Source organism: Pleuronectes platessa, chromosome 20, assembly GCF_947347685.1.
Source record: "Pleuronectes platessa chromosome 20, fPlePla1.1, whole genome shotgun sequence".
In the NCBI taxonomy this organism is placed as follows: Eukaryota; Metazoa; Chordata; class Actinopteri; order Pleuronectiformes; family Pleuronectidae; genus Pleuronectes; species Pleuronectes platessa.
In genome coordinates this window covers 18,066,270-18,080,890 of record NC_070645.1, presented here as the reverse complement: position 1 = coordinate 18,080,890, position 14,621 = coordinate 18,066,270, and the positions used below count along the sequence as shown (strand labels likewise).

At 46.2% G+C, this 14,621-nt stretch overlaps 1 protein-coding gene across 1 annotated transcript in view; it reads left to right on the top strand.

The window, feature by feature from the left end:
* The first annotated feature begins 4,942 nt into the window (after window positions 1-4,942).
* The window catches only part of gpr158a (G protein-coupled receptor 158a), a 44,321-nt gene continuing 34,642 nt past the window's right edge, over window positions 4,943-14,621 (top strand). The window contains exons 1-2 of the mRNA XM_053412765.1: window positions 4,943-5,832; window positions 13,240-13,345. Coding sequence (XP_053268740.1) covers window positions 4,943-5,832; window positions 13,240-13,345 — 996 coding nt within the window. The remainder of the gene's footprint in view (window positions 5,833-13,239; window positions 13,346-14,621) is intronic.

The window sequence follows — 14,621 nt, the reverse complement described above, 5'->3', positions numbered from 1 at the left end:
ATTCAGAGGCTTGTCCAGCGTGCCAGGAGCAAACCCACAACGGGGAACACACAATCCTCGTCCATCCCGGTACAAAGAAACAGTCACATTTAGAAATGTTAAAAAACGCTGGCATGAAAACCTGGCACTGAGCGTTTGGTTCTGAAGTGGAGGTAAAACACCCTCCATCACTGCAAAGACCCAAGTTTAACGTGTTGGCAGAGGCTCCTCGGTCTTGGCTTGGGGCTTCGACAAAGACAGCTTGCCAGTGTTCGGGGGGGAAAGCCTGTGAGGGATTAGCTCACAAGACTGCACCCCCACAAGGTCACTGAGGGGTTAGACGTGGCAGGGACTGTGGCCCACTGGGGAACTGGCATTAACGTATGCAGGACGAGCTTGAAAGTGTTAAACACCCTGATGTCAAGCAGATATAAAGATAAGAAGTTTTTATTTAATATAAAAGCCGTTAAATCTATTTATACAATATATCAACATATTGGAGTTTGTCAGGGACAGAACATTAAAGTCCTTGACCATTGAATATAAAGATGGAGTCAAACATTCAGTTCTGACATTAAGAAATTAAAATGGATTAAATCAGACTAAGGCAAGAGTGATATAAGTATAATAAACTCACCAAAAATGGATAATACATTGATTGCATGATACAGGTCAAGGTAGAAATAATGTTAATGTAAAACATAAACTGAACCGTACACATTTTTACATTTCACTTTTCTGTTCAAATAAACTGTTTGAATTAAAATTTGTATAGTTTTATCACAACAGATTTAATATTTGTAATCATAAAATTGATAAATGCCCTACTTCATTCTCGAAGGTAGATTTCCCTGAGACATCTTTTTAATGGTTTTATATAATAATCTAATGATCTATTCTAATCTTTTCCAATCTATTCTAATCTCTGTCAGATTAATGTGGCCGACACTGATGTTACCTTGTGTAGGATCAGGAGTCTGATCACTGGGTTCAGACCTGCTGAACTTTAATGAAGACGTGAGGGTGACTGGAGGAAGCTGGCTCTTCTCCTCCAAAACACGTAATCTGATCCGACACCTCAGTGAAAACAGTGTGTGCATGTCTTTATTGTCTATGCAGGTTTCTGTGTAGTAAAACCCTAACCCTTAACACGAGTATTATTGCAAAGTGAAGTCTCTTTATCTCCATGATCAATGGTTTCTTTCTGGAAGCAAACGCACCAACACATCTCACCATGGTGTTCACCGGAGGCTTCCCAGCGAATTACCTGAGACATTGATTCGCACCCCAACGTACCTCAGTGAAGTGTGAGGAAGAGGAGGGGAGAAGAGCTAATGAAGTTGTCAACAGGAGCTCGCCACCACAACACGACTGTTACCGGAGCACAGACTGAGCTCATTTACATTTTGAAGCAGAGCTAAATGCATCTGTACCTTTCTGCCGTTCAGAGTCTCTGAACAGCTCACAGACAAAAGGCAATGGTTCGATCTAAGGGGAACAAAACAAGTGAAGGGCCGTGGAACAGATTACATTTAACTGATGCCCTCATCGGGCTGGTGGCGACCGTCTGCCGGGATCTTCTCCCGTCTGTGATGAAGGAAAGAGAATCCATTTCTCTCTCGGCGAATGAAAAATCAATGACCCTGAGATGGATATGCGTGAAATGAGATATGAGCTTTGTCTCAGAGGACTCGAGGGGCTCAGATTGACAGCTGACTGACAGGGGTTAAGTGCCAGGGAAGGCTGACGGGCTCAGACGTGTAAATTTGACCATCTCGGACCCTCACACCAAATGTGTTGCGGAACTGAAGGTCAAAATGCCACATGTTCTGGGAAGAGATAGCCCTTATTGCAAAATTCACAAGATATAAATGACAATTTGCTGTGACTGTCACAGACTGTCACAAACTGTCACAAAGGTTTCATTGTGGTCACGACGTCCAGTTTCCAGACTCCACGCCGGCCTGTGCTTTACGTTGGGCGTCGTTCTACACCTCAGAATCCAAGCACCGAGAGAGTGACACATTGCAGATGGCTTCGCTTTATTCCTCATCACATGCACCCGTGCGATCACCTTCTTGCTGAGGTATGAAGTGATCAGTGACTGTCACACACTGAGTGATTCTCCTCCGCCGAGCCTGGGACACAGGGAGCTGCTGTTTATCAATGTGATGGATACAAGGGAAGCCACATGCATGTTACATGTTGTGATAATGACAACGTCAGCATTGGCGTGTCCAAAGCACGGTAAGCTCTTAAAAATGCTTACTGTTGTGTTTATTATATGAACATGTCTGCACCTCCCTGACAGAACGGACAACTACTTGGACTTGTTGCCGTTTTAGATTTGCAAACTCTCCTTTCCTAGTGCTTGATAAGAAAAGCCACCCTGGTCCTTTATGTTTCACACTGTAGATTGTAACTTTGAGCACATCAACCATCAAGTAACTCACACAAAAAAACATCACATAGAAGCCCAGCAGCTCAAAAGTTAATATTACATTACCAATGTGTTTTTCCCAGGAGTCAACATGAGAGATTGCTCACAACAAGCGACCAGGAAGCTATAATGTCTGTCACCATCACAGCTCTGACCAATGTCCTCATGTTCTTTAGAGGCTTCGTGTCTGACTTCCCATCAGGGCCTTTGTTCTGCAGCTCTTCAATCACATTTTATTACATTCACACAGTCACCTGCTTCGAGACCCTCCAGAGGCACGAGGCCAGAAACAGACGTTGGTCTGTGAGATACCTCCAAAAGATGATGCTGTGTCCACCTTCATCATCATCATCATCATCATCATCATCATCATCATCATCCTGACAGATTATTTAAGATTTCCCACAGGTTTAATTTTAGTTGACACCGGTAACAGTTATAGGCACAAGATTAATAAGATATAAGGAACACAAGAATACGGTGGTATTGCAGAAAAATAGCAGCAGAAACCGCGACATCCAAACAAGCAAATGTGGTTATTAATAAGCTCAAATTTCAAATGACTACAAAGAGACACATTTGAGTTGCATGCCTCTGAAATCTGCTGACAAAGAGCTCTGCGCTTGTTTTTAAAAGCAAACCCAAATTAAAACAGAGAGAAACTGCAGCCCACTCTGAGCCCCATGAGTAATCTGACTTATGAATGCCACCAGACAGACGGGGACAGGAGGGCGATGTCGATGTCACGGTGGTGCAAGTATAGCAACTGTTTGGTTTCCTGTCTCTGGCTGTGAGCTTGTGGATATTTAGAAAAGAAAAGCAGCCTCAGATGCAGCTGCATGTGTGTAGGTTGGTCAAGAAATCCAGGACGTCTTCAAGTCTCCACTTCCTCAGCATCCCCCCCCGATGGACCGTGCACCACGCAGGCCGACTCCCGGCTCTGTCACCCCTCGTCACGCCTGTCTTCCCTCACCCTGCCTCCAGGACGAGATGCCTGCAGCCCACACAGCGAGACGTGACATGGTGAGAGGGAGGGAAAGAGAGAGGGAGAGAGAGCGAGAGAGAGGGAGAGAGGGAGAGAGGGAGAGAGATAGGGAGGACAACCTGACACCTGATAGCTTGGTGACAAATAAGAAATATATCAGCTCGCCGTCAGGCCATGTAGGTTATACAGTATATACATATATATATATATGTGTTTGTGTGTGTGTGTTAATATATTTATGTATATTTATATATGTAACAGGTGGTTAGTTGCAGGACATAATACTTATACTATTAGCAGTATTAACAGAAACTACCTTTTGCAAATTTCTGTTTATCTACTAACCCTTATCTTTCTACTTGCTTGTTCAATCATCCTCTGCCACTGCACTTTACTTACATACAAACATAAAATACAAACCACTACAGTGAAAGGTGTTTATTAAGTTAATACTTAGTCTTTTTTATGAATATATATATTTTTTACATTCTCTCTCATTCTGACTTGCCTGCTGGTGTGACGACTTAATTCCATTAGTGTGTGGATCAATATAGTTGTATCTTATCTTATCTTATGTTAAATCAGAGAAGACATCTGCTTTAAAAGGTCAAAACTTCAGCTCTGACCACAAAAGAAAACATTGGTATAAATTCCCACCAATTGATCAGCTGACTCTCAAATGTCACTTCGATCCATTGATCTGAATCAAGTGTTTAATTGGGATCAATCAGTGGAAGGTTGGCGTCTTCAGCTTCAGCACCTGACAGCTCCTTCGTGTGTTTCAGCACCGGACAGCTCCACCAAACCCAGCTCCTGATTGACAGCTGATGTGTCCAAACGCGGATGTGTATGTGTGTGTGTGTGTGTGTGTGTGTGTGTGTGTGTGTGTGTGTGTGTGTGTGTGTGTGTGTGTGTGTGTGTGTGTGTGTGTGTGTATGTGTGTGGCTGTTACAGGCTCCTTCATGCTGCCTGTGGTCGGAAGAGGGCGGAGTGCTTCTGTCGGCCAAGTGAGAAGCTCCATGAGAAATAACAATACATATAAAAACCATCATAACACAATTACCTGCTACCTGCTTCCGCCTGTGATTCAGGCTGTGCAACCAATACATGCTGCATAGGATCGAATCTGCAGCAAAGAGACCGAGACAGTCTTATGCATAGGGAGAGAGAGAGCGAGAGCGAGAGAGAGAGAGAGAGAGAGAGAGAGAGGAGGGGGGAAACAGCTGCAAGCGGATACTCAACATCAACAAGCTGTATGAGGCATCAGTAAGGAAGAAGGGATTTGACGAGGAGAGGAGAGGAAGGGAGTTCCTGTCGTTTTTTCCTCCTCCTTGTCTTTTTCATCCCCACAACACGCAACGTGCAGCCTCGCATGAATATCCTACAAGTGGCGGAGCGATGCTTTAGCTGAGCCATTGGGTGATTTTTATATATTTTATTTTGTATCCTACTCTCCAGCTCAGCTCTGCAGCCAGACGACTCAGTCATTCCGAGCAGCAGCAATCTCCCGAACATCTGCGGGCGCTTCTGGAAGGGTGATGGCTGTTTTCCGGCTGTCGCTGCTGCTGCAAGTGGGATTTGTGATCGGATCAAACCATAAATACGCGGAATGGTCCTCGCGCGGGGAAGAGATCGGAGCACGGGCGGAGGTTGACGGCGCTCAGACTCACCGTCGGCAGCTGGCGCATCTCCGCGCGCCTCGTCCTCCTCCTCCTGCTGCTGCCGGGGAGGCGGCGGGGCTGGCGCAGCAAATCGAGGAGAGCCTCCCCCGGGTGGTCGCGGCTTTCCTGCACACGGGGGACTCGACCACCTTGAAACACGCCAACTGCTCGCGGAGGTACGAGCTCGCCTCTCTGCGGGGAAGGTCACACGCCGCCCCGCATCACTCCCTGGGCAGCGTGCTGGACACGGTGCTGCACGCCACCAACTTCCTCAACGTGGTCCTGCAAACCAACAGGTCCAGGGAGCAGAGTCTCCGGCGAGACATTGAGTGGTACCATGCCCTGGTGAGGAGTATACTGGAGGGAGACGCCAAGATCCACCGGGCTGTGGTCACTTTCAGCGCGGATTCAGCCGTGGCCGGGCCCTCGATGCTCCTCCAAGCCACCAGGGCCGGTGGAGAGATCGTCCTGCAGGACCTCTCCAGCGTGGCCCACCACCATCTGCACAACCGCACCGCGGACACAGAGTGGTACCACGAGGTCAAAGACAGGAAGAAGCCCACGTTCCATAAGAGGGTGCTGAGCCGGGACTTTAAACCAGTTGACAGTTCTTTGAACAGAGGAGAGAGTTTCATCCCTGACAAGACGCATGTGAAGTGGTCTGCTCCCTACCTGGAGTGTGAGAATGGGAATTTTGCTCCTCGGTGGCTTTTGACCCTATCGGCGGCTTTCTACGGCCTCAGGAACAACCTGGCTCCTGAGTTCAGGTAGGAAACATGATGGGTGTTTGAAATGTGAGCAGTGATATATTGGCTGATATGACCTAAAACTCAAGAAATCATAACTTCTGCCTTGAACCCTCATCATCCTGCAAGACACACACACACACACACGATATTATAGAAACTACAGATGCATGTGAGAAAGGCTCACGTCAGTCCAAAGGTGAGTTCAGGTGGCTTCAACCACCAGTACACCCCACTCCTCTCCCATCACAGTCAGTGCAGTGATCAGACCTTCCTCCCTCTTCCCCCCAAACACACTACACCCTCCCACCGGCCTCCTCTTCTCAAACGAGGGGGGGTTTTCTTCTCTCCTCCAGTCTGATGAGGCGGCGAGATGCTAAAAATAACCCTTGGATGTTACTCGATGTAGCAGTGGTGGAAACCTCTGGCTACAGGCCCTAATTCATTTTTCAAACTCGCTCAGCTTCTCGATTTACCGCTCGGGAAATGCAGTGCAGACCTTTCCCTTTTTCTTTTCCCCGCTTTCAAAAAGGGAGGCTGCAAAAAAACCTGCAATGAGTCAGAAGCTCTGCGAGATGAGAGACGGCCAATTTCAAGAGTAACACAAGGCAGCCGGTGTCAGTGGATGAAGAAATGCCGAAATGCCTCTGATGTTCTGGTGCCTTGTAGAAGCCGTGTCCTAAAGCCACCCCAGCTGCAGCCCGCTGGTGTAATGTGCCATGTTTATGCCAGCGGCCCTGATATGCACCGGAATAGTCAAGTGTGAAGGCTCCATAGGATCCTGACCAACATCTTCCCAATGAATATTTAATCCTGATCGGTAGTTGTGTGTGTACCGGCTTCGATGAATCTTTAATTGATACACTCAAGTCGCACACAGGCAGGCAGGGATTGCATGTGAGTCCAAACCTGCAGTGCACCCCCGACTGAAGCCTCCCAGAGCAGCTACACACACACACACACACACACTCACACACACTCTGTGAAGCAATCTGAGAGGAACAAAACCCACAGACTCAAAACTGATGCTGTGTAGAGTTTATTCACGAAGCCAGATTCACGATATGGTCGAAGAATTGAGACGGAGAAACCTTTCTTTGCCAAAAGGAGCAGTTTCACCGTCCATTGATATTCCCCCCCCCCCCCCTTTCAACCGGGGCCTCCTCCAAAAGATCGAACGTGTGACACGCGTGGGTGTTTTGTGTTGTTTGTGTCCCCGGAGAGTGGCCTGTTCAGCGGCCATAAAAGAACCACAACTCTGTGCTTAAAGGAGCAGGAGGGGCCACATGTATTCACATTATCATGTCGGCCATTTCAATAAGGTTAATGTAAATTATACAGTATCTCATGCGCTGATGTATTATGGGGAAATGAAGAATCTGTACATTTGATGCACAGAATACTTTAAACTTTGGGGGAAATGTGCTCATTTGCTTTCTTGCAGAGTCACATGATGTTTAATCTCATGTAAATGTGAAGTGAACCTCAGCTTTAGCATAGTTAGCATTGTGTAGCATGGTTTAGAGTCGCTGGTATTGACACATTGTTATTATTTAGACAGCGCGAGGCTAGCTGTTTCCCTATTTTTGATGTTATGCTAAGCTAAGCTAAGCAAACATGGATGTGGACACTGTTTAGCAGGGAAACAGCCGAGCTACACGTCAGCTCTTCAGAGAGAAACAGTCTTTGATACACTTAGTTTTTTGAAATAAATCAATTTAAGCGTTAGAGGAGGCTTGAGGTCGATGTTGACCTCGACTGACTTTTTGGACAGAGCTCACCTCTTGACTGATTTCTCATATAACTCAGAGGAAGACAGGGAATAAACTGAAATATGACACCATCCTTTTAAAAATGAAAGAAACCCCCCTTCAAACCTGACTCTGCTATTTCTCTCTGGTGTATTGATCTCTGCAGCTTTTGCAGGGTTAGCATTGTCAGATTGATTAATGCACATACACGGGGTTGATTTTGAAATACACCTGTTGTCGTGCCTCGCTCCCTGTTTGCCGTGTTCCAGGCGCTCAGAACAACGCCCCCTGCAGCCTCCCTGTGCCCCAGCAGCCAGATAAAGAAACCGGAGAAGAGGGGAAACGCTGCCTCAGACATCAGCTCTCCTCCGCTTCCCTTCCTGATGAATACACAATCAATACGCCGATGAATTAATAATGAATGATGTAGAACAACAACCCTGCGTGGGCCATTTTGATTCCGGTCCTTCAATGCCTCAGCCACTTCCTGTTTGGTGTGATGCTGCAGGAAGACGCGAGGGGCCTGGTGTTGATTTTCCATGCATCATGCATATGGAAATTATGAGTCTTGTTTCGCTCCTTTTCTCTTTTTTTTTTTTGGCTCGTCGAACACGCAGGTGCTAAACAAGGAGTGAGTCTTGTTAGAGCAGGAGTGTGGGGACGTGTGTTTGTGATAGATCGACCTGTTGTTTGTGTGAAGGTGTAAGAAATCGCACCTCTCACACTCCATCTCTCCTCTTCCCGTCTGTCTCTTCAGCTGCACTCCAGGCACAGGGGAGGCAGCTTAGACCACACACAGAGGACTGGCTGTTTCCAAGCGTGCAGTGTGTGTGTCTGCGTGTGTGTGTGTGTGTGTGTGTGTGTCTGTGCTATTGTTGGAGGCTGAGACATTCTTCAGGATGATACTGTACCTTCCTAATTGGCAGATCACTCTAACTTCAGACACAAACTCGTGACTCGTACACACACAGCAAAAAAAAATACACAAAAGAAGGAGATGGATGCGAGAGTGGAGGTGCTGTTTTTGTGCGGTGAACACACACTGCACTTCAAATTCGACTCTCACAACACACATCTTAATTGCTTCCAGGCTGAAGCTCAAGCAGCGGCGGCAGAATAACAAGGCAAACTCATTTTAAAAAAGGGAAAGCAAACTGTAAAGGATACAAGTATTCCTCATTGTATTTCTCCAAAGGCCACACAGGGTTCTAATTAGACACCAGCACCTTCTTTCCTTTTTTACACTTGGCTCTGGTTTCCCCCCCCGTTCCTGCTGTGGGACGCACCGGCCGTCTCACGGAGTGGGAGGCCTGGAGCTCCACGAGGAACCAGCAGCATCTGCTCAGAAGCAGACCATCCAGAAACTAAACAGGGAGGAAACCCCACAACTCCTGAGGCTGGGAGCGTGATACATGATGCTAAACTGAGATGAAAGGGAGGGGGGGGGGGGGATTCAGAGCTGAAACGGCGAGCGTGTTGATTTCAGGGCAGGAAAAAGTCTGAGGAAGATTGGAAGCAATCGGTTTTCCAGTGAGTGTAACCTGAAGCAAGCACGGGTCAAAGATCCCTGAGGTGCTTCTTCTTCTGCTCTCAGGGCTGACGTCACTGGGACGTCACTGGGACGTCACTGGGACGTCACTGGGACGCTGCTCGGATCCGTCAATACGAGAAAATGTCAATGTTTCACAGAATCCAACGACCAAGTTATATGTATTCATGATAATGCAGCTAATGATGGAAATAATCTCGGTGATTTTCGCAGTGTTATGCACCAGTAACCTCTTAAAGGATTAGAACATCTGTAATTTCATTACTGGAGGTTCATCCTTCGGTAATCTGATGTGAGCATAGAGCTGCAGGAGGATAGAGGGGCGGCCGCAGAGCAGGGGAATATAGAGCTGCTAAATGATTTGTCAAAGGAATTAAGCTATTTAAATTTTTTCAGATTAAGGGACGTTACAGACCAACGGAAATATAAATGCAACTTTAACACAGGAAGTAGCTGCAAACCCTGAGTCAGCACAAATGTTGGTTGATTATCTCTAGTATGAGATGAAAGAAGAATCAGTGTTTGCTTTCAGAATCAAACGAGAACTATTTACTTGACTTGTCATCGGATCCAATCAAAAAAAAAAAAGATATATATCAATCAGCTAATGTTTTCCACAGAACTGTCAGGTTTCCTTTGTCAGCAGCTCGAATCAATGAACTCTCCTGCAGCTCAGTGTTCAGACGTCAGAGCAGAGCTTTTATTGAAAAGAGTGTCAGGAGTCCAGAACTATGACAGGATGTTCCCACTCTCTAAAAGAAAAGTGTCTTTATTCGTTTTCTGTGACAGACGCTTCGCCGCGGGCGCCGTGTCTTTTCTGATGGCCGGCGACAGAACTCAACACAATGACCCAGGTTGCACTGGGACACTGGGACACTGGGAGACAAGCAGCATCCTGCCCGGCGGCCAGACTCACATTAGCCTTCTGCTCGTCCTGTCAGCTTAATGTGTTTCCATCACATAAGAGACATTTTCCTCGGGAGGGCTGCACGGTTCTTGCATTGTGATTGTTCCGTGACATAATGCCCGAGCTGTGCCCTTCTGAAAGCACAGCAGAGTGTTTCCTGTCGGGACACCGGGGGCAGCAGAGAGACGAGCGTCCTGAGCGTGCACGTCGTCTGGCTACATGGATGAGCTCAAGGATAATGTCTAAGCTTCTGCCAGTCTCTCATGTTCACCTCTCTCTTTACATTATCCTCGGTTTATGTGCACGGTGGAAATGTCAGAGCTAATTCCTTTTGCTCCAGAAGAAACTGCCAGATGGTCTTAACACATGCAAAAGTGTCCAGCACACATGAGATCTGATTGAGCTCTGCAGAGGAGTCTCTATGGAGCCGCTGCTGGTCGAGGTTCAGACTCGAGCTCGGCTCCCTGTGCACGGAGGCTAAATGTGCTAATCAATCTCAGAGTCCATCTTCTGCACCTGAATAGAGACGTACGGCTCAAAGCTTATAGACCCGACATCCATGACTGACCTGCAACAAAGAGGCCTTCACTGCCAGCATGTTTCCGTGAATATGCTTTTGTAGCCTGAGAACAATTAGCCAGATCCGGTCGGCTTCTTAACGTGAGCACAGTTTATGTCCCAGAGAGCGGAGCCGGTGCTGGTGGGACGCTCCTCCTCTTTGCCGCTCTGGCCTTTAGACCCACAGAGAATGGAGGATGAAAGGAGAGAGCACTCGTTTCCTGGGGCACCACTATCTCCTGCTCTCTGTGATAATCCCGTCTTTGTGGCCTCGATGGCCACGATGCCTCTGCCCATGCTCCTTGTTCCTGCTCTCACGTGACGGTCCAGTCTTTGTGCGGCGCCCGTATTCAGACGCCCCCCCCCCCCCCGATGCACTTGCTCTCTTTTCTCTCTCTTTTTCCCCCCGCAAGCTCTTTTTCATGCCATATGTCCTCTCTGGCTGCGATGCTGATCGCCTGCAGAGTCGGAAGCGGACGTAAAAAGAGGAGGCGATTGTGGGAAAGAGAGGAAAAGTAGACAGGCTATTTTTCTCTTTGTACAGACTATTGCAAACAAAACCCAAAAAGCCTGAGCCGCTTTTGTAACAGACATTTTGATGAATCCTCAGAGCAAATGGCCATATTCCTGTGCCGCGTGTTTCAATGCCCTTATTACATAACGGAGAAATGAAACAGAGGTAATTTCTCAGCAGGGAGGTGGAGAACAGCGAGGTCAGGCTGCCCCGAGGCGGGACCCGAGCAGCGGTTATTAATAACAGACGTAGAGAGCGAGCACTCGGCTGATATCCTGAGGGAGCAGGTACAGGGAAGCAGCTCCTGCTCACCTGGACACACACCAGCACAACCTGTCGGAGCACATGGTGACCAAAGGGCTGAAAACCATAAGAGTGAAGCATCTTGATCGCCCCCCAGAGGCTGGCTGCAGTATAGACCCTCCTCCATGATGGTGGACGGGACATGGACGTGTGTTTAGAAATATCTGATCTGAACCTGAATGCAGCAGGAAACTGACTTGAAGACTTGAACCTACTGGCTGCTTGTGAGATTTGATATTACCTCATTTCATGTGCTACACTGGCTGCATGGTACATTTATCACGAGTGTAAAACCATGAAAACTGCAGGAGGAGTAGAATGAGGTGTGAAGAGCGCCGTTCATTCATCTCCCAGGTAATAATCTTCTCCATTAATTTTCTGCAGAGACCACTGGGGGGCTTTTTAACAAAGCAGCGCTGAGGCTAAATGCATTTATAATATAATAATACAAATCACTACACTGTAATTGAAGCCTTATTGGCCAAAGATCTCCGGTAGAAACTTGCAGAGCCGTTTCTGTCCGGGACACAAATCCTGGAAATTGGACGACCACAGAAATCAGAGACTCGGCTCAGCTTTGCTCTTCGATGTAAATCCCGAAGCAACATTAAAATCCACGTGAAGGTCAATGTTCCAACAAGAGTCACAAGGTCGTTGCAAAGTTAAATGCTGAATCAGACATGTTTCTTTTTTCCGGTGTCACTGGCTCTTGTCTGGACAGTCGTTCATAACGTCTCCTCTAAGTTTTTTTCGTGTTAGAGAATTTAGTATTTAGTAGTTGAGTATAGATTTTCCAACTTGCTGCCTCGAGCCGTCCTCCACTTTTCAGTCTTCCTGCCTGAACGTGGGCTGAGGTCACGGGAGAGGAGACGGTGCACGGGGCCTCGCTGAACTGAAGAGCATTGTCCAACCAGGCAGAATAAATATAGATTTTATACTTAACAAAAAAATAGATATATATAAACTCGTATCTAGCTGTTGTGTTGCAGTAACATGTCTGAGAAGAACCCATCAAACTCTGCTTTGGATCCAGAACAGGGGACAAATGCACATATTTGGTTTTCCAGTTTCTTTATCTCAGTTTCCTGCCGCAGCTGCACTTGTATGTTGGTAAAGGAGAATCACCACCACATCATCTTTGCCTCATATCCTCCCTCAGCAGAAGACAGCGTATACCGCACAATGCAGCGGATGAAATAATAAGTACTCAAATAGAAACATGAGGTTTCTATTTTTGTCGGTACTCAAAATGAAACGAGACACCGAGCTGCCGTTCATCGTGTCTGACCTCATTTCACTGTTTCCTCACTCCAGCTATTAGTTAACTGAAAATATGGATTCTGACCCCGTGGAAATGGTTCATGCTTCAATCTGCCTCGTTTAACTGATTTCAATGTGCTATTGAACCCAACACATATTTCATATTTTCAAATACATTCTTAATTGCCGAAATAGAATAAGTACAGTCAACTTAAATAATAATTAAGATTAATTTATGTTGTGCAAACTGAATTAATTCATACTGCATGTCTGCTGCTGTTAGAGATTTGCAAAATGGATGTTTTATTATTGATTTCGGTGTTTTTGTGCAGTTATTTTAATCTGCAAACATCTCACTCATGTCTGTGGTGTCACTGGTAATTAGTTTTCTTGTTTTTGAGTAAATACAAATATTGTTTTCAGACGTTGTCCTCGTCTTTCTATCAAAATATTGATCTCAAATCATGTAAATATCAAGTTTATTGAAAAAAAGAGTTCAACCTGTAAAAGTCCCTCATCCCTCACTTTGCACTAACATCCTTAATTCCCCAGCAGCCGTCCTAATGCCGTCCTCCTGTCTTTGCAGGGGCGTGGTGCGAGTGGACATTAATCTGCAGGATGTTGATATCGACCAGTGCTCCACTGACGGCTGGTTTGCTGGAACCCATCGATGCAACCTGACCACCATGGAGGTGAGTGTCAAACCTGCTGAACGTGCCGATTAGGCCGAGGATTGATCCTGTGTGGGAAACTCAACTGTCACGTTCACGCTCTCGGTCGCATTTCAACAAGCGGGCGAATGGAAAAACACTAAATCTGAAGGTTTCATGAGGAACCGATCGGATTCTTCTTTTATGAGACTGTTTTATCAGCTGAAAATTACAGTTTAAACGTCTTGAAGATCGAAACACATAAAAAAGTATCTTTCCTTTTTGTGTTTACATCCAAAATAAATCCGATATGACAGTAGCTGTGTAAATAACTTGATATTTATCCTCGTAAATGGATCCTTCAATGTGTCAAGGCCAGTGGGATCCTCTGGAAAAAATATGAATCTTCGTCTCCGCCGCCGTCTCAGTTATTACCTCCATCAAGGTCATGTTGTCATGAAATATGATGAGAGTTGATGGTCTGCGTCGTGTGGAACTAAGTGGACAGATGGGTCCAACTGGGCTGATTCATTTATAGTTTTTGTATTAGTTATTATTATGGTCACAGACACAGAGGGTCAAATCTTAAGGGTTTGTTTACAGGGTCAAGAAATTAATTTAAAACACTTGTTCAGCACCTGCAGGAGAAAATAGTCCTGATTTAAAAGGTGAAATTAAACCAAACCATTAGCTAAAAGATGATGACTTTCAATCTTAAAGACTCTATCTTCTGAATAGGAACTTTATTATCATGGAGACTTTTCTCTGAAGGACATATCTTCGCACAGCCTGATGTCATCACACGTCTCGCTAGAGGAACGTACACTCCTTCCATGTAAACAATGGATCAGAGGGGAATAATAATCAAAATGTAATATACGGTAAATATGTGTTTCGATGGAGTTGATTCTTTCTCTGGCACCTGCATGTGCAGCAGAGCCCGAGTGACCGGGACTCAAACTGAGTGTGTGACCGAGGAGGCGTAGAACATGTTGACTTCCTGTCCTGTGGTGCAGCCAATCCGCCGGGTGGCTTCACGTGGAGTTTTGAGTTCCTGTTTGTATGAAGGTGCCTTAAAGTGGGAAAGGTGCATGTGGGAGAACTGCATTGAACACAACTGTCTGCGTGGATGGTAAAAACTATGATTTAAAAGCCTCAGAGCTGCTTTTACAGATGTTTCCCCTCAAAACAATTTGGAGAGTAAAGCTAATCACGTCTGCTTATGAGCTATAAGTGAGTTGGTGGTAAACTTTTTCTCCTTCTGTTAAAACCAAACACTGCCGCTCTCCTCCTGAGACGTGGTCGTGGTCGGTGCCGG